The 24,236-nt window shown below is 35.2% G+C and overlaps 1 protein-coding gene across 2 annotated transcripts in view; it reads left to right on the forward strand.

The window, feature by feature from the left end:
* The first annotated feature begins 1,136 nt into the window (after positions 1-1,136).
* PUM3 (pumilio RNA binding family member 3) overlaps positions 1,137-24,236 on the forward strand; it is a 37,770-nt gene continuing 14,670 nt past the window's right edge. Inside the window, exons 1-11 of one of the 2 annotated variants that reach the window (XM_044657044.1) lie at positions 1,137-1,220; positions 6,210-6,301; positions 7,221-7,661; positions 9,313-9,448; positions 9,973-10,048; positions 13,303-13,396; positions 14,211-14,277; positions 15,098-15,272; positions 16,121-16,224; positions 19,725-19,803; positions 22,891-22,989. In XM_044657044.1, the coding sequence (XP_044512979.1) occupies positions 6,220-6,301; positions 7,221-7,661; positions 9,313-9,448; positions 9,973-10,048; positions 13,303-13,396; positions 14,211-14,277; positions 15,098-15,272; positions 16,121-16,224; positions 19,725-19,803; positions 22,891-22,989 (1,353 nt within the window). In that variant the 5' untranslated portion in view covers positions 1,137-1,220; positions 6,210-6,219. Of the gene's footprint in view, positions 1,221-1,483; positions 1,571-6,209; positions 6,302-7,220; positions 7,662-9,312; positions 9,449-9,972; positions 10,049-13,302; positions 13,397-14,210; positions 14,278-15,097; positions 15,273-16,120; positions 16,225-19,724; positions 19,804-22,890; positions 22,990-24,236 lie in introns of those variants that run through there. The other variant, XM_044657045.1, reaches the window with a different exon arrangement.

Genomic DNA, 24,236 nt, shown 5'->3' on the forward strand with positions numbered 1-24,236 from the left:
TTAAAGAGAGAAATTTTAAAAAAGCAAATATTTTATCAAAATATGAAAAATAAAGTCATAAGAATTGGAGGAAATAAATGAAAGTATCAAAAACTATTTTGCCCAATTATGTGCCAATGAACTGATAATGTAGTTGAAATAGATATTTTTACAAGGATATAAAATACCCAAATAAATGGAAAATCATTATTTGAATGACTCATTATCAGAAGAAAATGAAGAAATGAGAAAAACAGAAGTGGTACATAACAACCTTAAAAGAACCAACTCCCCAAAACGGAGGATCCTCTCTCTCCAAACTGAAGGAACATTCGTAAGCGCTGTACTTCAGACAGCGCTCTCCCACTAGCTGTGTTACTTTAGGTCAGTCAACTGCCCTCTCCGAACCTAGGGCAATTCCATTCGTTGTAAAATAAGGAGTGGACTCTAAGGTTCCATCCACCTCTGAAGTCTCTGCTCCCCGGGAAGCAATGCAGGAAGACCCGATGTCATATGCTAACCCCTTCCCTCTCCAACCCCCAGCGGCCCCACAGGAGGTACTAACTAGAGGTTCGGTGACAAGCAACTCTTTAGTCCATTTCCTCAGGAAACAGAACTAACGAAATCGATTAAATTAATTAAACTCATCACTTTGTGCCAATCACTTTGCTGCAGTCGTTTCAATAGTATCCGACTCTGTAACCCCATTTGGTGTTTTCTTGGCAAAGGCACTGGAGTGGTTTGACATTTCCTCCTCCTCTTTTTTGTTTTTTTTTTAACAGATGAGAAAACTGAGGCAAATGTGTGAGGGCATATTTGATTTTACGAAGATAAGTCTTCTTGAATTCAGGCCAGGAATTCTAGCCACTGCGCTATCTAAATACAAAAATAAAATATAAAGCCCTGAAAAAATGAGAAAAAAACATTAAATCCGAGAATGATGGTAATGGCGCAGAAAAAAAACGTCACAGTGAGCTGTCGCCGACTCCGCCTTTTTAAACTATGGATTCCTTTAAGGTCAAATTTCTTCCTCAACGAATCCAAGTGACGTTTTATAAAGAAGCCCACTAGGAACCCTCGTTCTTTCCATCCGCCCGCCCAGCCTTTCCCTTTCGACCGGAAAACGGAAGCCAGAAAACGACTTCCAGTGGCTGGAGGCAGAAAAGAGGGGGAGGGCGGGCCCAAGAGTGCAGAAGCGGAAACAGCGTAGACTTCAGTTCTGAGACGGTGGCACGTGTGTGGTGAGTGCGGGGTTTAAACGGCCCTCGGGGGTTCTAGCTGAAGGCTCCGGGCACGTGAGCCCGTGAGCCCGGCGGTTATAAGGTTTTGTCTTCGTGGGCTCCTCTAGTGGTGTGGGGGCGCCTTCTTGGTTCCTCCTTGGGGACCGCGGTTAATCACCGGTCCTGGAGTCTGATCGGAGGCCCTGTAACCCTCTGGAGAAGCCGGCAGCCTCGCAAGGCACCGGCACCGGCAGCCGCAGCCGCCGACTATCTTCTCAGAAGGACGTTGGGGTTTTTGTTTTTGCCTTTTTATTTCTCGCCAGGAACGGAGAGGAAAGGAACAGTATTTCGTGAATACTCGCATCTCTTGAGTAATTACCACTGTTTTTGTCCCTGTTTTTTCTTTCTCAACCCTAATCACTTCACGGGGACTTTGGGCCAGGGAAGGAGATAAGGGCACTAGATTTGGAGATGGAAGCCCTAGACTCGCCGTTTAATATCTTTTTGTGTTCCTGGGAGTTACTCATTCAGGTTCTTTATCTTTAAAATTAGGTTGGGGAAGAGGGTGGGGATATACTAGGCAACTTCCAGATCTGTGAATCTTTGGTCTTATTTAGGCAAATCGGTTCACTTTTCTGAAAATTGGACTATAGCAATATGATATAAATTATAATCTAAGGACCCCCAAGAGTTATCTAAAGATCAAAATTATTTTTGCAATAATGACACGTCTTCATTGTTTTCTTGACGTTTTCTTGAGTCTATGGATAAATCCTACATAAAACAAAAGCTGGGGGGGGGGGGAGGGGGTTCTACTGCCTTGGAACCAGTGCTCAGCATTGATTCTAAAATGAAAGGTAAGGGTTTGTTTTTTTCAAGTGTAAAGAGGAGCTGAGACCCAAAACTTTGAAAACCCTTGGAGTACTGGATAAATTATCTTGGCAGAGTATCCGAAGGGCATATGAAAGATAAAATCTGAGGAAAGACCTGGCTGTCATTAGCATCTTAGAGCAGTTTCTATTGAGGGGTGTTGTATGAGTTTTGCTGACATTAAGGAAAAGTTTCCATTTCTGAGAAACTGAGATGTACCCAGTCTTAAACCTCTTTTTTCCAGTGTGCTCCTTTCAGCCTTTACATTAACCATGCTCAATTCATTTATTTGGCTATCTTATTTTGGCCTAGCACCCACTGTGAAAGTGAAGGAAAGAAAAAGGATAAATAAAGTATGATTTGTGCATTCAGTCTTGGATAAGGAAGCCAGAAAAGAAAGGAGTAGGGATACATATGTAGATAATAATCCATTTTGTAAATCTTAAAAGCATTTTCTTAGTCTGAGGAAGATGGTAAGAGGATTGTTTTATATTTATATTCTCTTAGATTCTATTCTGAGGTATAGATGCCATTTAGTTTTCTGTTGTTGTTGTTGTTGTTAACGTTGTTAACCCTTATCTTCTGTCCTAGAATCAGTACTGAGTATTGGTTCCAAGGCAGAAGAGTAATAGGGACTCTGTAATGGGGATTAAGTGATTTGCCCAGGAAGTGTCTGGGGCCAAATTTGAACCCAAGACCTCCTATCTCTAGGTCTGGCTTTCAATCTACTGCCCCCACCATATAGTTTTTATATTGCATGGTAATGGGAGTTTTAGCTCTGGTATTTTTTGCCCATGTGAACTTCATCTCCCTGGATTTAGTTTACTTATCTTCAAAATGGTGATTACAAAATACTACCTAACTCACAGGGCTATTGTGAGTAAAGTTATTTGATTTAAGAATGTATGATGCAAATTTGAGTTATGCTATTTCTGTACTATCTACAAGAATGATCAGGTGTCTCTATCCTTTAAAAAAAAACAAAACACTAACATCCTACTATCTATTTTATATCATTCTACCAGAATAAGTAGTTCAAACTTGCAGTTTCACACTTTCTCAACCATTAATATTCTGGTTTCTAACTCCATCACTATTGAAACTGATTTCTCAAAGCAGTTTTTCAATGGCTAAACTTGCCGGCTTTGTCTTAGTTCTCATGTTGTATCTTGCTGCAGTATTGGATATCACTTCCCACTTCTAGAGCACTCTCCCTCTAGACCTATGTAATAACTTGTAAGACTACTTTTCTCTTAACAATTTATATTCCCTCTACCACCAAAATGAATTTGTTTCCCAAGGCCTTGTCCTAGGTTTTCCTATTCTGTGTTGTCTTTCTGGCTTAATTGATTTTTTTCTCCCATGCTTTCACCTCTATCCAACTGACTCCAAAATCTGTCATCAAGTCATAACCTCCACAGTCTGAGAGCTCTGCCTGTTAGATATCTCAAACTGCCTGTCCCATTTATCCATCAAACTCACTGTATCCATATATTCCTTCACAAACCTGGTCTTTTTCCCAAATTCCCTATTTCTTTTAATGGTATCTTCTTTCTAGTCATAGACTTAAAAACTCAACATCACCCAACCCCACTTCAATAGCTAGTCATTTGCTGAGTCCTCTTAATTCTTCCTAGCATCCATCATTTCTATATGCTTGAGTCAAAGGATTTGTGTTCCAATCCCAGCTCTAATATTCCTTGCCAGAGTAACCTTCAACAAGACATTTCATCTCTGTAGCTGTGGTTTCATCATTGGTAAAATGAAAGAGTTGGATGATGACCTCTTAAGCTTTAAATCTGTGGTCTAGCTCCTCCTTTTCATTTAAACTAACACTAAGATAGTTTATAGCTTTATAACTTTTGAACTAGACTTAAATACTTTTAAAATATTTTTTTTCTAATTATATGTAAAATTTTTTAACATGTTTTTGAAAACATTAGTTTTATAAGTTTGTAACACGCAGCAATATAATACATATGTTTTGTCATAACTATGTATTAAATTATAATAAATATGTTTATCTAAGAAACAAATTCTGTTAAAAAAATCTCTCATTCTTTTTTTTTTCCCCTTCCTATCCCTCTTCCCTCCCCCAGAAGGCAGGTTGTACGTATATTATCACATAATATATATTTCCATGTTCAACAAGTTGTGAAATAAAACACATTGATACACTTGAGAAAAATTCATGGAGGAAATAAAGTAAAGAATGTTTCAATCTGCATTCAGACTCTTCTGCTCCTTACATGGTGATGGATATCCTTTTTCATCATGTATACCTTTGGAGATGTCCTGAATTCTTGCTTTGTTGAAAACAGTTGTCATTCATAGCTGATTGTCATGCATTATTTTTGTAATTATGTACAATGTTCTCCTGGTTCTGCTCATTTCATTTTGTATCACTTACATAAGTCCAGGTTTTGTTGTGCCCATTTTGTTTGTCATAGGACACAGTAATATTCCATTACAATCATATACCATAGTTTCTTTGCCACCACAGAAAAGGCTGCTATGAATATTTTAGAATATAGTTTTTCTTTTTTTTTCTGAGTAAAGGAAAATATGATTTATTGTTGAGTGAAATTTCAACCAAACAGATATTTAAGATGTCCAGTTAATTTGGAGGGGTTTTTTGGTTTTGATTTTCCTTTAAAAAAAAAAAAACGAATATTTTCATCCAACATATTTTTAAATTATCATGACATGGTAGGAAGAGTTAAGGAATGCTATACTCAGAATTCCATGAAATATATACAAAATGCCCCATTACTTGCCCCAGTATCTTTGACCTTAAAAAATAAGCCTAATAGTGGCATTATTGTGGTCAAAAGGTATAGTTTTTATAATTCTTTGAATATAATTGCAGATTACTCTCCAAAATGGTTGGATCAGTTCACAATTCCACCAACAATGTGTTATTAGTGTTCCAATTTTTCCATATCCCCTCCAACATTTCTCATTTTGCCCTTTTATTGTTTTAACCAATCTGATAGGTGTGAGATTGACATCTCAGAGTTATTTTGATGTATATTTTTTCTAATTAATGATTTAGAGCAGTTTTTCATGTTATATATAGCTTTGATTTCTTCATCTAAAAATTGTCTATTTATATCTTTTGGCTATCAATTGGAGAATGACTCGCATGCATATTTGACAAAATTCCATAAAAGCAAAGGAAAGAAACTAGATATTGCAATATCTAGTTTCTTTCCTTTGCTTTTATGACATGCAACCTTCTGTTATACTTAGTTGTATATGTATCTTCTTTGCTATGTAGGCTCAGGAGAAAGATGATTTTTTTTTAAGTTTTCTATCCCAATACCTAGCACACAGTGCCTTATACAGTGTCCCAGGATAGTTAACTCACTGTGGTACCCTTTTATATGTATACATATCTACATCATGAAACCTCTTACCTTGGATCTGACACATAATATCCTGTCCTTTTATTACCAGTTCAAATTAAAACTTGTATTCATAACTTTTTTTACATTTCAAATCCCTTCAAGACTGTAAGTTTCAGACTTTTGTTTAATTTTTATCTTTTATACTACTTAGTTTAGTGTCTTTTACATGGTAAGTGCTCCACAAATACCTGTTGAAAGAAGATGTTAACTAAAATAATTTAATTTTGAAAGTTACTGAAAACTTTTGCTGGTTACATCTACTTCTTGATACAGATAATCCCAACATCAGAACTCACAACCCAACAATGCATAAGTGTAACAGAAACTAAGTATTTGAGATGAACCAGCTATGTTATTTGGGGATGTTCTTTTTAATAGGTCTCCTTTTCATATAATTAGACATATGTAGGTAGTCTTAATATTATTGGGTTTTTAGGATGGAGACAAAACAAATGGTGATGCTGTGCCACTCAGTTATTCTCATAAACCATAAGTATAATTTTAAATGCAGCCTGTGTTACAGTGACTGAAATATTGTTTCTAGGGTACTGTAGTTAGCAGAATGTTCATATTATACTATATAATACTATGTGTTTTGTTAATTTTACTTTTGAAATCCTTGGGGAAGAACTACTTTCCATGTAGGTGGGTGCTTTCTCCATTCCTTGAGTGCTTAATTTGATGATTATGACTTGATTAAATTAAATTAGTCCCTTCCTTTATTTTACAGAATTGCTAGTATGGAAGTCAAAGGTAAAACAAATTTCACAGGAAAGAGTGGAAAGACATCACAAGGAAAAAAAAGATTTAAAAAGGACAATGGTAAGACAGTTGTACTCCCTAAAGTTGTTTTCGTTATTAGGCCACTTTCCAGGGAAGGAAAATAACATAGGAAGTAAATACTAGACTGCATCAATTGGTAAAAAGCAGAATTTGAATGTTATCTGAAATATTGGAATGTCATTAGATGTAGCCAGGTGTATTCACATTCATACCTAAGGATTTATAAATTACAAAAAATAAATCAGTAATGCAGTGTGTATAGTACCAACAATCATTTCTTGAAGGAAAACCCCTAATTAGAATCACAAGTTCTATATTTTTTGGAGTAGGAGAGCAATGTTATTGTTACTTTTTTACTAAAAATTTTTCATTTCATTTAAATTTGTTAACACATTAGTCTCGTACCTCAGTGTCTCTATTGTCATTGCCCATTATTTCTCAGTCAGTGTTAGAAAAAAGAAAAATCCCAATAACTATAACTGACTAAATAGGTTTTCTACATAAGCCTTATTTCTTGCAGGATTCTGACCTTTTTTGTTAGGGTATTGAATTTTCATGATAATGCTCATTTAAATGCTCATTTAGATTGTCTCTAAAATTAGAGACAATTAGAAATATGAGCTACCTCAAAATCTATGCCAAATTAATTTTAACTGAGTTAACTTCACAGAACTTATTTGTCAGTGATCTTAGATATCAGTTGGTTTTATGTTACTTAATTTTCCCTATCGGTTTTGTTCTACCAACTGTAAGTGAATATTTCGTCGTTTTAAATCTTGTTATAGAAGAGAATTAAAGTTTAGATGAAACACATACTTTGGTATTTCTAATCTTGATTATTGATTAAAATGAAAAGTATTTGTGTCTTTCATAAAAATATTATCTGTTGTCAGTCAAGAAAAAGCATGGTTCTAAGAACTATGTGTCTGTTCTAACTATTATGTATTGACAAATATAGATTCTAAATCTCCAAAGAAGTTTCCAAATAAAAGCGATGAAGGAGGTGGATCTAAATTCAGCTCCAAAAAATTTGAGAAAAGTAACGCAAAGCCTGGGAAAACTGGCATGAAACAGTTAAAGAATAAGCAACAAGGAAACAAGTTGCCTAAGAAAACTGGCACAAAACAATTCCAGAATAAACAGGAGGGGGACATGCTACCCAAGAAAACTGGTACAAAACAGTTGAAGAACAAGCAAGAGGCTGGAAACATGTTACCCAAGAAAAATGGTGCAAAACAATTCAAGAAGAAACAGGAGGGAAGCATATTGCCCAAGAAAACTGGTGTGAAACAATTCAAGAATAAACAGGAGGGGGATATGTTACCTAGGAAAAATGGCCCGAAGCAATTCAAGAATAAACAGACAAAAAGGAAATTCCAATCAGAGGGCAAAGGTGAAGGTAAGTACTTATTATAGGGAAACTTGCTTTGCTGGGCAAGGAAAGTGGAGAGTGCAACCCCAAAGTCAGGAAGACTCAAGTTCAAATTCAACCTCAAGCACTTACTAGCTATGTGTCCCCAGGCAAGTTACTTAAATCTGTCTGTCTTGGTTTCCTTATCCTTTAAAAAAAAAAAAAACTATCACCTACCTCTCAAGATTTCTGTGAGGATAAAATGAGGCAAACTTTAAAGCCCTATATAAATTCTAGCTTTTATGTTTTTGGTAAGCCCAAGTTTAATTACTATTTATGCTTAGTCTGCAAGCTCTTTTTAATTGCCAACTATACCAGGTACTATACTAAACCCTGGTAATACAAAGAAAAGCTGTGTAATGGAAGTGGCTGGGGTGGGGAAATGTAAAAGACTCTTGGTGACTTACCCCTAGACACTGATAGTGTCAAAGATAGGATTGACCTCAAGTCTTCCTGACTCAATACAGTATTAATATGATAAACCAATAAACATCTCTTTCATCTTTTAGAAAATGTGAAGATGGGATTAACTCTCCCTATACTTAAGGATAAGTGGGGTATATATACTTTTCTGGTGATTAAATCTAAAAATGAGCCTGGGAAAGTTAATCCCATCTTCACACTTTCTAAAAGGTTTAGGATTACACCACCTGGGCATTGATTTAGAGCTGAAAAGGACCTTAAAGGTCATATCTTCATACTTGTTCATTTAGAGATTAAAAAAATGTGAGGCTCAGCCCAGAGAGATTAAATGTCTTATCCCCGGTTACATAGAAAATAAGTGGTAGAGTCAGGATTTGAATGTTCCTTATCTCATGCCATTTACACTACATCTGTTTACCTAGACCCTCCAATGTACTTAAGGGCAGCTAGGTAGCACATGGATAGAGTGCTGGACCTAGAGCAGTGATGGGCAACCTTTTGAGCTTGGTGTGTCAAATTTCGTCGAAAAACTGAGCACAACTTGGTTGGTGTGTCACTTCGAGAAAAAAAACCATAATTTTGTGATATTTATAGTTTAAATAACAAAAATGTATAATTGTAATATATAACTGTATATAATAAACCAAAATGCGTAAATTAATATAGGTAGAATTTTCATTTATAGTGCACAGTGTGTCTACACTACCAAATGTTTCATCATCGGCATATGGCCCCATACTTCTCTGTATGCGGCTGCATGTCATTTGAAAATGGCTACTCTTGTCATGTCATAAGTTTGCCATCACCAGCCTAGAGTCAAAAGACCCAAGTTCAAATGTGGCCTCAGACACCTACTAGATGTGGGACCCTAGGCAAGTCATTTAATCCTGTTTGCCTGAGTTGGATTGAAGGAGAGGAAAAAATAAAAAGTAATATATCCTGGGTAGAGAGAATGATAAGAGTAGTACAATGAGGAAGGAGGGAAATGAGGGAAAAGATGGAAAGTATTTCAGGGGTGGAGTCTTTCATCTGTGTCACTGCTTGTTTCTAATGATTACCAACTTCTGTTGTCAATTGTAAGAGTGAATGGTGATGCCATTTTTGAGATGAACAAAGCCAAAAGAAAATAACAGTTATTATTTCAGATATTATTCATTGGGAGAGGCAGGAGGCAATGAGTACATTAGATGTATAATAGATTATATTTTCTTTACAGAGACAGCAGCTAAGAAACCCAAGTGGGACGAGTTGAAAAAGAAAAAGAAAGAACTAAGGCACAGCAGACAACTCAGTGATAAAAACAACTATGACACCGTTCTCAAAGCAAAGCAAATTTGGGAATACCTAAGAAGGTAGTGTTGCTTCAAACCATTGTTATATTAATCTTTTGTACCAATGAGGATCTGCTCATTTTACCTTGTAAATATTGAAATGATTTAAAGTCAAGAACATAGACGTCTGTTATCTGAAGAGCAGACCCAGTCCCAGTTAAAGAGTCAGTGTAGAAATTTGAGACTGATTGAACTGTTATCAGAACTGTTCATCAAAATACATAACTGTTATAATGGATTTGACATTCTTCCTGAGGTGTCTCTGACAAAAATAACATTGCTTGTGAGTTTGATTTTGAGTGTTTCTTGTTAGAGACTGGTTTACTTTTCTCTCTACCTCTGAAGTTATTTCTGGCTTGTATCCTTTGAAATTTTAACTGATAGCTTTCAAAAATAACTTTTTACCTTTTTGGAGTGACAGTTTTAGATGTATTTAGTGGGGCATTTACTGATTTCCCTTCAAATAACATACCTATTGCAATTTCCAGTTTGTATCTCCGAAAAATACTTGTTTAGGTTGTGATTTCTTATCTCTTCATTTACAGAAAAAATTGTGATAAAGAAAAAAGAATAAAGTTGATGAGTGAATTACAGAAGTTGATGCAGGGCAAGATTAAAAGTGTAAGTAAAATATAGTCACCAAAGTGATTTATAAACTAGTCATTCATATATCCGTGAGATATTATATTAATAATAGTGTGACATGTGTGACATAAAATTTTTGATTCTTTAAACACCACTTAACTAAATATTTCAGATATGATCTCTAAATTGAATTTCATAGTAAGGGAGGTTTACTAGTACATTTTGAATATGCCAAGTGAGTCCTCCACTTCTTTTCCTCACTACTAAATAGACTAATAAGTTTAGGCTGTCATTTGACTTTTTTTTTTTTTTAACCAGACATGATTTCATTAGTATTTCAAATCCTAGAAAGTCAAACTTGCTGTTCTGCAAATTAGTATAGAAAGTCACATAGGACACTGAATGGTTAAGTTACTTTCACAAAGTCATGTAGCCAGTATGCTTTATTTATTTTTTTTTTAATTTAAAATTTTTATTTTGGATATTTTCCCATAGTTACATGTTTCATGTTCTTTCCCTCTCCTCAAGCCCCCCTAACTCTCCCTTAGCCAACGCACAATTCCACTGGGTTTTACATGTATCATTGATCAAGACCTAATTCCATATTATTGATAGTTAGACTAGAGTTATCGTTTAGTGTCTTCATCCCCAATAATATCACCATCAGCCCATGTGTTCAAGCAGTTGTTTTTCCTCTGTGTTTCTCCTCCCACAGTTCTTCCTCTGAATGTAACTAGTTTTCTTTCTCATAAGTTCCTCAGCCTTATTCTGGATTCTTACATTGCTGCTAGTAGAGAAGTCCATTATGTTTGATTGTACCACAGTGTATTGGTCTCTGTGTACAATGTTCTCCTGGTTTTGCTCCTTTCACTCTGCATCAATTCCTGAAGATCATTCCAGTTCACATGGAATTCCTCTAGTTCTTTATTCCTTTGAGCACAATAGTATCCCATCACCAGCAGACACCACAATTTGTTCAGCCATTCCCCAATCAAAGAACATTCTCTCATTTTCCAATTTTTTGCCACCACAAAGAGCGTGGCTATAAATATTTTTGTACAAGTCTTTTTCCTTATTATCTCTGGGGTATAAACCAAGCAGTGCTATGGCTGGATCAAAAGGCAGATAATCGTTTAAAGCCCTTTGGGCATAGTTCCAAATTTCCATCTAGAATGGTTGGATCAGTTCACAACTCCACCAGCAATGCATTAATGTCCCAATTTCGCCATATCCCCTCCAACTTTCATTACTCTCCCCTGTAGTCATTTTAGCCAATCTGCTAGGTGTGAGGTATAGATACCTCAGAGTTGTTTTGATTTGCATTTCTATAATAGAGATTTAGAACACTTTCTCATGTGCTTATTGGTAGTTTTGATTTCTTTATCTGAGAATTGCCTATTCATGTCCCTTGCCCATTTATCCTTTGGGGGATGGCTTGATTTTTTGTTAGCCAGTATGCTTTAGAGGTGGCACTTGACCCAGATTTTCCCAATTCAACAAGACTGGATTTTATCCACTAGAGTAAACTGCCTCTCATTTGAATAACCTTTTAATTAGATTAAGTGTTTTTATATGGAATCTGGTGCTTTTTAATGGAGTAACATTATTTTTAAAATATCTTAGATTCCATTTAGGCTGGTTTGTACTGAGAATTACAGACTTTTAAAAAAATCTAATATGTGATATTTTTACAATTCCCTTTTTTGTTCATCTCTTCAATGTCATTACTGTTATACATAGAGCATTGATTTTTGGAATCAAAGGAGCAGGATTCAAATCTCAGCTCTACTTATCATGGGACTCTTGGACAAATCAATTTTCCTCTCTAGATCGTTTCCTTATCTGGGAAATAGAAGTTTTGGAATATATGACTGAGTTCCTTCTAGCTCTAAATTTGTGATTCTTTATAAAATCTTGAGAGGGAGAGCTTAATATTATGAAGTAGTTGACATTGGGATTCATTTATGTTATCTTACATAAAACATCTTACATTAATTATATTTCTATGGTTGAAAACCTTTTGGATAAAGCATTCTTGCCTATAAGTAACTATATGGTCCAACAGTTGTGGAGGCACCCTAAGTGCAGCCTTTGCCATGCTACCACACACTTTGAAGAGGGAAAATTTTGAGGGAGAATTGCTTGAGATAGAAAGAAATCTTGTTTCTACTTTACTGTCTACAGTGGATGCAATGAGACATCTGGATCTAGGAATGTTTAGCAGTTGACATAAAAAGATTCACTGAATGCTCTGCTAATTTTTGTGTTACATATCAGAGACAGAAGCTAAATCTTAGGGAATGGATCCCAACCTTCAATACAGGTTATTAAAATATCAGTTATTAAAAATAGAGCACTGTATGGAGCTGAATTGGCTAAGAGTTAAGATTAGAAAGAAACAAAAGGGAAATGAAGATGGGTTAATGACCTGGAAAACTTACATAGGCCAGACCTAAAATATGACAGTCTAGCAGATTGAAGGTTTAAAATGCATTATGTGTTTATGGACAATAAAGTAAAAACCAATTCACTAATTAGAAATTAAACAATACTTTAAAAAGGACATCAAATATTCCTCTCCTCTGCTATTACTGAGAACTCAGAAAGGCATCCTGGAGACAGATAGAATTCAGGAATAACCTTGGATTCCCTTTTCCCCAAAGGTTAAACCTTTTCTGCCTTAGACCACCCTATATCTAATTCTTCAGGATAGACCTGGGCAAAGGGATGGAGAAGAACTGTATAAATGAGATAAAGCATTCCATACTGAAAGATGCTAAAGGAAGGAATGTGCTAGTGGGAACTAAGGAATATCCTGACCTTGTCTCCAGGATTTGTGTGTCATGGAGTGTGAGGAAAGTTATAATCTGTGTTAGAGACCATGTCCAGAGATACATTGTCATTGTGGGGAAATGAGGACTCGGCGAGGGCAAATAGATGGAAGGAGTTTGAGAGAAAGAGGCCCAGAGTTAAAAGAAGTTTCTTCACTATGGAATGAAAATTTAAGAGGGTACAATGGAAAGTTAGGTATGAGAGAATGGAAGTTAAGGGTTGGGACTGATGTTTACTCCCATGCATCCAGCCATACAGGAAATTGTTGCTGTAAGGGTTAAGAATGGTTGGTAGATAAAAAATAATGCTCCTGGTCTTAAGGATATATTATTCATCAAGTGCCATGAATAGAGGACCTTAGTCATTCCCTCCCGTTCCACTGGGCAGGGTCTGGGTCTGGATCACTTTCAAAGTATTACTTCTATTGTGACTAATTATAACAAATCTTTTCTCTTCAGATTGCATTTGCACATGATTCAACTCGTATTATCCAGTGTTACATTCAGTATGGTAATGAGGAACAAAGGAAAGGGGCATTTGAAGAACTAAAAGGTATACGTCATATTTTCAAGCTGAAGATTTCTAAATTTCTTTTGCAATAATGCAATGCCATAGGTTGGTAGTGGTGGTATGAAAAGCAGCATTGATGTACATAAGAGAAAGGGCTATCTCTGACATGTGACTATTGTGGGGAAAATTTATTAACAGAAATACCAGTATGTAAAACAAGGTCTCCAAGCCAATAAGAAATAGGTTTGTTGAGAGAGGACCAGTCTCACAATAAAGCTGGACCCTAGTCAAGACCAGAGATGCCAAGCATTAGGAGATGGCCATTTTTTTATGCACAGAAATCTGATGACACAGCATCAGATTAAAGACTGAAAATACAATTAAAATTAAAATAGGATTAACATAAATCTTCCACATGGGCAGGTCTTAATGACACAAGTACTGAATAAGCTGGATAGCACAGAAATCATCACTATGGGTGGTAACTGATACCTGTTATTATGGCTGATCTTTTCAAGGCCTCTGCAATAAGGGGTCAGAGTCTGGTTTTTGCTGACAATTCCTACCTGTGTCAGGAATTAATCGCCTCCTGTACCTAAAGATGGCAGCTAAGGATGACTGACACAGGCCATTGCACCTAGTACATGGGCATCCTATATTCCTGACTGAATGTCTTATGTCAGACACCCAGAAGCAGCCTTCCACACACACACACACACACAAAATATGCCTTCTTTATATAATTTATATGTATGCCCCCAGGATTGTGAACTAAATTATATGTACATTGCATTTTCTTTGTTTTAACAAGGCTTCAAATGAAAATACCAAAGAATTGTAATTTACTGTTTTTCAGAGAGTTGGGTTGAATTGAGTAAGGCCAGATATTCCAGAAATGTCGTTAAGAAATTTCTCATGTATGGGTAAGCAATTTAGCTTTTTTTTTTTTTTTTAAATGAAAACATGCCAGAATGAACCTAAAACTATGGTAGTATTTTGGCAGTTCTGAAAGGTGCATCATTTATCCTAAAGGGCTGGTTGAAGTAGGGGAATGGAGTGATGAACTTGTCATTTTGTTGCTACTGTTCAACTTCTTCATGTTTTCCTTCAGAACTCAAATACTTAAAAGTTATTTAAGGAATTTTCTGGAGAAAGTTGGGCCAACTGAATTGAATGAGGACAATCAAGTGTTTACTATGTTCCAGGAACTTTGCTAAGCACAGGGGTGGGGATGGAAAAGCAAAAACAGACCCTGTCCTTTAGGAACTCATATTCTAATGGGTACAAGAGCATGTAAACAGTTATGTGCATACAAGAGTAGATGGAAGATAATGGTCAGAGAAGGCACTGGGAGGGGTGGGAAGGAGGACTATCACACTTGAGAAAGCCTGAGAAAAGTCTCCCACAGAAGGCAGGCCTTGAGCTGTCCTGAAGGAAGCCAGTAAGTAGAGTGAGAAGAGAGAATAGTGTGTAATTGATAGCATATGGGACACCCATATCCCAAAATTACCACCTAATACAAGAGTTAATTAAGGTGATACATTTTTATATTGTTTTCTTCTCTAATGCTAGTTAGAAGAGATGGTTCATCTCTGATGTTACCACATTTTCTCTTTCCTCTCCTGTTCCACTTTTTCTTTCAATTCTCCTTCTACCCAAACTGAATAGGTAAAAGTGGTAAATTTCCCTTGAACTCGTCTTGCCTTTCTCCCATTTCTTTTTTTTTTTCTTTATGTGATACAGAAATAAATCACAAATTGCAGAAATAATCAAAAGTTTTAAAGGCCAGGTGCGGAAGATGTTGCGCCATGCAGAAGCATCAGCAGTAGTGGAATATGCTTACAATGACAAAGCAATATTGGAACAACGGAACATGCTGGTAGAAGAGCTCTATGGGAATACATTCCAGCTTTATAAGGTACAGTTTCTAATGTATTTTCAAGCTTTCGCCTCTTTTCAGAATAAATTCTTATCTTCTTTGGTCATTTAATAGACTTTCTTCTACTGTATGTCATCACTTTTATATAAGTTTTTTGGTCTTTCCTTCAGAGAGCTTTTTAAATTAAATATATTTAATTACTTCTCCTGGAATCTAATATATTATACTTCAATTCTTATTTGTACTGTTGACCAAAGAACTAAAACTCTAAACATCACGGTGGTTTATCTTATACCAAAAACTGCTCTTACCAATATGCATTTGAAACTGTTGTCATAGAGTTTCTTTATATAGATTATGTTCATCTATGTTTTATAGCAAGGATACGAAACTTGGCTGTGGGATCATTGTAGGTATTGGACCTGAGAAAGTTGAGAAAAGTGGGACTGGGGATGCGTAGAGACAGTGAAAGGAGAAGAGCCAGTGACAACACTAAGGAATGTTGTTTAGAAATGGTATAGCTTTAGTTCCTAAGGTTGCCTATTGTGAATTGATTTTCAGGGTTGAAAGTAATACTTTTGCTTTCTACCCAATAGGCCTTTTGTTCTTTATTCTTGACTATTAAATCTGACAAACACAAAATGAATCATAGCAAACTTTTTTCGACTAAACAACTGCTTTTATATGTTCTGTAGTAGTTGGTGATAATTTTGTGATTAGTTTGGTTAGCCCGGCACATTATGTACATTGCTACAGAGAGGGGGAAAAAAAGATAAATAAGTAGAAACCAATATGAATGTACACAAAGTTTTAATATATAATGCAAACTTTTTCATCACTCTGGACTTCTGGAACCTTGATTAAACTTGTTACTGGTTTCTTTTCAGTCTGCAATTTACCCAACTCTGGAAAAAGTATTAGAGGTACAGCCTGATAAACAACAGGCTATTATGGATGAAATGAAACAGATTCTTACACCAATGGCTCAAAAGTAAGGAAAATATTTTTTTTTTATAACAAATGACAGCTAAGTAAAATTTATTCTTTTGGTTGAGGGAGGTAGTGAACCTTGACTAACATACAAAAAAAAAAAAAGATTGTTCTACCCTTAATGCCTCTCCTTCCTCAGTATCTATAATCTGGATATTCAATGACCTTAATTGCCAAATCAGTAAATATTAAGTGCCTACTATGTGGCAAACTTCATGCTGTGCTCTGGGTATACAAACATAGGAAATGGAACAATCCCTACTCACAAGTACTATTTTGTATTCTGACAAGGTAGGCTACAAATAAATGACTATTTATAAAACCTATATTGCTTTCCATTTCAGTAAGGTTAATTTTTATGATTTATGATCATATTGTCCTTTTATTATAAATCCATTATCATTCTATATTTCCTATGATTACTTGGAACCTCTTTGAATCATAGTCCTGTTTGTAATTTGCCAAAACTTGAGCACAGTGGCCTCTTGAAAAAGCCTTGGCCTTCAGGTTCCTATTTTACTCTTAAATTTCTTAAAAATTTGAGTCTAATTTCAGTGGTTTGTCTATATGATAGAACATTCTGAGCATTGGCCACCATTTGATTGAATACTTCCTTTTTTTTCTGGGTTATACATGTAAGTGAATAATTTTATAAAACCAGAATCCTAAAACATATTCCCAAATAAACAAGTGAAAAATCATGTTTTCATCTGCTTTTCTACTCCCAACAGTTCTTTCTCTGAAGTTGGATGACATTCTTTGTCATAAGTTCCTCAGAATTGTCCTGAATCATGCCTACCCTTCTTAAAACAGAATTTGGCAATTGAAGTTCTCCTTGCTTATTCCCACTGGCATTTCAGTTGTTTATTCTGGGAATAGCTCTTCTTCCTAATGATGTTGGAAGGATAACAGAAGAAAGTTTCAAACTAGAAGAGAAAACTCTTTAGATAATCAATATTTCTATTTTGTTTCCTGAATCAGGTTGGACTGGCATTTAAACACTAGAAAACTGAATTCTATATCTAGTTTAGGACCCAACAAAACATGAGAGTGGCTTTCGCATTTTTGTGGTATTTCCAGGGGTGGAAGAAACTTTAAGTTTCATTTAACCAAACCTCACTTATAGCTGAATAAACTGAGCTCCAAATGTATTGAATGGATAGGGCTATTAGGTGGCACAGTGAATAAAGTGCTGAACTTGGAGTCAGGAATACTCATCTTCCTGAATTTGAATCTGGGCTCAGACATTTGTTAGCCATGTGGCCCTGGACAAGTCGATTAACCCTATTTACCTCAGTTTCCAAACTTATAAAATGAAGCTGGAAAAAGAAATTAATAAACCACTCCAGTGTTTTTGCCTAGAAAACCCCAGATAAGGTTATAAAGAATTGAACACACCTGAACAACTCTGTGTATGATTTCTATGCGCCTAATTATTTGGGAACAGTTAGTTTTGGCCCAATGGATAAAACACTGGGCTTGGAATTGGGAAGACTCATCTTCCTGAGTTCAAATCCAGCCTCAGAAATGGACTAGCTGTGTGACCCTGGATAAGTCACTTAACCCTGCTTGCCTTCATTCCTCATCTGTAAAATGATCTGGAGAGGAAAATGGCAAACCACCCTAGTATCTCTGTCAAGAATGGACATGACTGAAAAATAGCTAAAACAAGTAAAGAGTCAAGGTCTAAACTTAAGTCTTCTGACACCAAGCATAGTAAGTATACTTGGTATAATGGAAAGCATGCTAAATTTTGAGTCATTTGACCCCAGTTCAAATCCTGGCTATTACACATAAGCAGATACTAGGGTCACCTGTATGACTTTGAGCAAAGTTTGGCAGCTAATTCCCAACTTCAATTCTCAGGGAGATAGTAGATGTAGGAACTGAAGGAAAAATAGTAAATCTTACTTTAATCCCAGCACAAGTCAGGTAGAAGAGTGGGTTCTGTATCCTGGAACCTAGAACAGTAGACTGGTTTAATTAGGCCCTACTTTAGCTTATTAGCAACTCCACATTCCTGAATTCTAAGTAGCACATCAGACCTTACAAAACAAAATCAGGAACCAAATCCTCTCCTTTTCTTTTTTTGCTATTCTTATTATAAAGAGAACTTTCTGGTCAAGGGATATAAATAGGCAATTTTCAAATGAAGAAATCAAAACTATCACTAAGCACATGGAAAAGTGTTCTAAATGCCTCTTAATTAGAGAAGTGCAAATCAAAACAACTCTAGGGTACCACCTCACACCTAACAGATTGGCCAGTATGATAGTAAAGGAAAATAATACATGTTGGAGGGGATGTGGCAAAATCAGGACACTAATGCATTGCTGATGGAGTCATGAACTAATCTGACCAATCTGGAAGGCATTTTGAAATTATGCCCAAAGGGCTTTAAAAGAAAGCATGCCCTTTGATCCAACTATACCACTACTAGGTTTGTATCCCAAAGAGATAATGAAAGATGTTCATACAAAAATATTCATAGCCGTGCTCTTTGTAGTGGCAAAAAAAAAACTGGAAAATGTGGCTCTTGATTGGGGAATGGCTGAACAAATTGTGGTATATGATGGTGATGAAATATTACTGTGCCATAAGGAATGATAATCGGGAGAATTTCTATATGAACTGGAAGAACCTCAGTGAACTAATGTAGAGTGAAATGAGCAGAACCAAGAGAACACTATACACAGAAAGTGAAACAATGGAACTATCCAATGTAGTGGACTTTACTACCAGTAGTAATATAGTAATCCAGGACACTCCTGAAGGACTTATGAGGAAGGATGCTATCCACGTTGAGAGAAAGAACTATGGGAGTACAAACACAAAAGGAAAACATGACTTATCACTACTTGTATATATTAGTATATGATTTGGGGTTTGGGCTTTAAAAAATTGCTTTATTGCAAAAATGAATAATATGGAAAATAGATATCAAGTGATAACATTTGTATAACCCAGTGGAGTTGCTTGTTGGCTGGGGAGGAGGAACATTTTTCTTTAAGAGAGAACTTTCTGTAATGAGATGTAAAGTACCACTCTACCTTTTTCTGCAACATTTTGGTTTATTATATTTTAAACTTATAGACATGAAAGGCAGTATTTTATCCTGATTCATGTAGCACAATGCACATATGGATTTTTAATGCCATTCGATCACAGTTGAGCAAATAAAATACAGTACTCTATTTTAACTTTGAAAACAGGGCCAGTAAGGTAGCTATTTTTGTAGCAAGTAGCTCATATTTTCTTATTAAACAGTAGAATTTTGATTCCTTGATCAAAGTTATTCATAATTGAGTTTTAAGGACTAGCAGGGGAGTGGGGAACAGTTAATTGCAATATTCCAAACAAGCTACATTAGGCCTTGCTCTATCATTTCAATTAGCAAAGTAGTTCATCAGTTTATTTTAAATGGTTCCTAACACTGTTCATTTTAGTGTAAAGTAAATACTTGAGGTGATTGACCTGACTTTTCTTGTTTTTTATTTACAGAGAAACTGTTATTAAGCATTCATTGGTACATAAAGTATTCTTGGACTTTTTTACCTATGCACCTCCAAAACTAAGATCAGTAAGTTTTCCCATTATTTCATTGTTATTTTTACATTTACCAAGTACAGTTGGATTTTGGTAAAATTAACATCTTTTTTTCTTGCAAAATGCTCTTAATTGAAATAAGAAAATTGGATTGGGGTAATGTGTTGGAAAGCAAAGAGAATAAATGTTGTTCACTCTATTGAAAGAAATAGTGGAAAGTCATTAAATAGAATCTTACTCCCTAGAGTAAAAAGTGTTCTCATTCTCACCAAGGTAAGTAGTTTATGCCTAGAAAATATTGACCTAAAGTAGTATTCCCAATAAATTAAAAGACATCCTACAACATAAACAGGATTTATTGCCTTTATAATTCACCTGATTAACCTACTTTCTAGATAACAAATTGAAGGAATTTCTACAATTAAGTAGATCTTCAGTTTTAGAAAAAAAATCACCCTGGAGTCAAAGGTATAGAGAAGATAGACATAAATAGATTCAATACAATGAAAAGGGGGGATGCCTCATTGAGCTAATAACAAATAATATTGTAGGAAAAGATAAATTCCACAGCAGTCATCATAACATAGCTTCCATAAAAAGTTTTCCACATTGGTTCATGAGAATTTGTTTTTCTGGGCTCATTTAATTATCAGTCCTCATAATGAGAGGATAAGTAAAAGGAAGTGATTATTGATAGCACAGTGCTGATAGAGATAGAAGGAAAAGTTTGTTTAAAAAGATGTTTCATATACTCACTTTAATAATAAACTGTGATCCAAGAGAAGAAATACATTTGTTGGGGGTACCATGAGAGTGCAGAGTTTTGGTTGAAAAGGGAAGTTTAGTTGGGTTAAGTAGCCCATACTAAAACCAAGCACAGTGGAGGGCATCATAACTGCCTCTCCTGTGTGGTTCCAGGGACCCTGAAGTCTCTAAGAAACCTAGATACCAGTGTAAGACCAGAGAGCATAAAAGCCAATTTCATTGAATTAGAGTAAGATTGAACCATCTTTTACAAGTAGCTAACAAATTTACTTCGCTTGAATGTCAACAAAAAGATACCTAACATCTTAAAGGATTGTGCCACTAAAATCTCTAGCAGGATGACAAATGTTAATACAGGAAGGTTAATTAGAAATCTCAGTGGAGGGGTTCTTTGAAGTCTTCCAGGTTATTCTGAAACTTCTCCCCTCATCATTTCTTCCAGCATAATAGTATTCCATTACAATTGTATACCACAGCTTGTTTTTCCATTCCCTAATTGATAAATATCCCTTCAATTTCCAATTCTTTGCCACCACAAAAGGAACTGCTATAAATATTTTTGCATATATAGGCTTTTTTCTTTGATCTCTTTGGAATACAGACCTAGAAAAGGCATACTCTAAAGATAATTTGAGTTAAGCAAGTCATTAATTTTTTGGCTTTCCCAGTGCATATTAAAGTTATGTTTACTCTATACAATAGTTACATGTTCAATAGTATTATATTTTTTTAATCTACAAATTTTCATTTAAAAATACTTTATTGTTAAGAAATGCTAATCATCAGCTGAGCCTTTAGCAAGTTTTAACATTTTTGATGGTAGAGGGTCTTGTCTCAGTGTTGTTGATTGCTGAAAGTTGGGGCAGCTATGGCAATTTCTTAAAAATAAGACAACAATGACATTTGCTGCATCAGTCAACTCTTCCTTTCATTTGAAATCAGTTCATTATAGGGTTATTAATTAGAATAATTTCAGTATTGCTGTGTCTCAGAGAACAGAGAGGTCAGAGGAGAGGCAAAGATGGGGGACAATTGATCGTCGAAGCAGTAAGAGCATGCAACATTTATCAATTAAATTTGCGTCTTAATTGGACACAGTTCTTGGCACCTCAAAGCAATTTTAATAGTAACATCAAAGATCACAGATCACCATAATAGATAAAACAATCAAAAAGTTTGCAATATTGTGAGAATTAACAAAATGTGATTCCCAACATGAGCACATACTATTAGAAAATTGGGACTAATAGACTTGCTCAGTGCAGAGTTGCTACAAACCTTCAATTAAAAAAAAAAAACTATTTGCAATGCTAAATAAAAGTTTACCCATAATGGTATTGTTAGGTCAAAGAATATGCTCAGTCTTTTGGACATAGTTTTAAATTGCTCTCCAGAGTGGTTGGGTCAGTTCAGAACTCCACCAAAAACGTATTGGTGTTCCAATTTTTCTATATCCCCTCCAATGTTTGTTGTTTTCCTTTTCTGTCATAATACCCAATCTGAGAGGTATACAATAGTACTTTAGAATATAATTAACAAATTGCCTTTTTTAAAAAAGAAGAAATGCATTTTTTAAAAGTACTTAATAGACAGTGGGCCACCATATACTTACTTAGGAAGGCTTTTTTTTTTTAATTCATTTTGTCCTGTGAATTACTAATGACTTGAGAAATATAAATTAAAACAACTACAAGGTTCTACCTCATAACTGTCATTAACAACATTGTAAAAAAAGAAAATGACAAATGTCGAAAGGGCTTCAGGCAAACAGACTCCGTAATGCATTATTGCTAGGGCTGTGATTGGGTACCATTATTATGGAAGCATTTTGGAGCTGTGCCCCAAGAGTTAATAAATTACAAATACACTTTGATACCACTATGAGGCCTATATCCCAAAGAGATCCGAAAAAGAAGGAAAAGACCCCATTTGAAAAAAATTATTTGGCTCTTGTAGAAGCAAAGAACTAGAAACCAAAAGTTTGCCTATCAATTGAGGAATGGCTGAACAAATTACGATATATGATGAAAATAGAATTCTTGTGCCATGAGAGATGATAATTGGGGAGGAGGTTTTCAGGGAAGTGTCTAGTTTGGGACCTGATGAGTTTGAGATGTGTCTGAACCATTGAGTTTGAAATCTTCATTCTACAATCAGTGATTCAGAGTTGAAGCTAAGGAAAGTAACTGGGTCCAGGGATATATAGATCTGGAAGGAATCTATTCCTTATATTATTTCTACCCAAAAGAATAAAACCATGATTAATATATAAATTGAATAATAACTGATCAGTTGGGGAAATCAGGAAAGTCTTTGTGCAGAAGTAAAATCATCATTATTTGTTGTTCTTCCCCAGGAAATGATTGAAGCAATCAGAGAAGCTGTAATATACCTCGCACATACGCATGATGGAGCTAGAGTAGCCATGTACTGTCTGTGGCATGGCACACCAAAGGTATACTGGACAGACTTAGCAACCAGGAGAGAGGAAGATGTTATATTTTTGTTACATGGTTACCAAGTTTGTCTTTTATTTAGGTTTAAAAATTTCCTTTGAGTTTTGGCCTACTTCACATTGATAGCATTTCTCTTTCTAAAATTCCCTTTTTTGTTTTCATATGGATAGGCAGTTCTCTGGTTATAGTAATTCTCTGCACTTTGATATGGTAGAAGCCTATTTTCATTTAAACATTTTATGGAGATCGTTATTTAATAAAACCACTTCTGTGTTTGATGTAAGAATAGAAAGGATTTAGTATTTGCAGTGCTACTCCATTCTGTCAGTTTCTTTGGAGTGAAGTGGAACTTCTTAAAAGCTATCAAAAAAAAATCCAGATAAATCAGGAAAGAGCTAATTTATTGGGAAGACATGATGAAAAAAGCAAGATACTTGGTGATTAGCTTGTTAATTATCATTTGGGATAAGGGGTAAGAAATTAGACAACTGCAATATCCATATTCATTACTGAAATCAATAAGTTTATAAACATCTTGTTTTGATTCAAGGAGCACTACTTTTAGGATAAAATTGCATTTTGTTCACTGTATTGTTATTAGTTCAAATTTGTTCCTTCAAATAGATAATATTGAGTTTGATAGGTTAAGCATTGTGGAAGAGTATGAATAAAATAAATATAGTCAATGATATTACAATATGGTAGTAGACGTGAAATTATCAAAATTTAAGGTATCAGATATGATAGTCATAAAAAGTATCAAAAATGGCTTATAATAGTTTTTATCTTCCAGATCATAAACTAAAAAGTATGATATGTTTAAAGCAAATAAACCAAAATATTTTTATTCATAATATTAAAGAACTTTTTGGCTGACAGTTCCTTCCTTCATAAAGATGGCCTAGTTTAATAAAAGAAGTTTGTTATCCATCTTTATGTAATTCTTCAAGAAAAATTCCAGAAATTAACATTCTACAGTTAGCCGTTAAAGTTATAAGTCAAGAACTATATATTTATTCAACAAGGAAAGGGGGGGAATGTCAAAAGTACAATTCGTGCAGTTAGATCATAATACAAAGATTCAATAAGAATAGCTTTATAAAAATTTTGTCTACTCATTTTTTTAAGAATATTCTGCTTGGGGGCAGGTGGGTAGCTCAGTGGAATGAGAGCCAGGCCTAGAGAAGGGAAGTCCTAGGTTTAAATCTGGCCTCAGATATTTCTCAGCTGTGCGACCCTGGGCAAG

Source organism: Gracilinanus agilis, chromosome 1 (assembly GCF_016433145.1).
Source record: "Gracilinanus agilis isolate LMUSP501 chromosome 1, AgileGrace, whole genome shotgun sequence".
NCBI classification, from domain to species: domain Eukaryota; kingdom Metazoa; phylum Chordata; class Mammalia; order Didelphimorphia; family Didelphidae; genus Gracilinanus; species Gracilinanus agilis.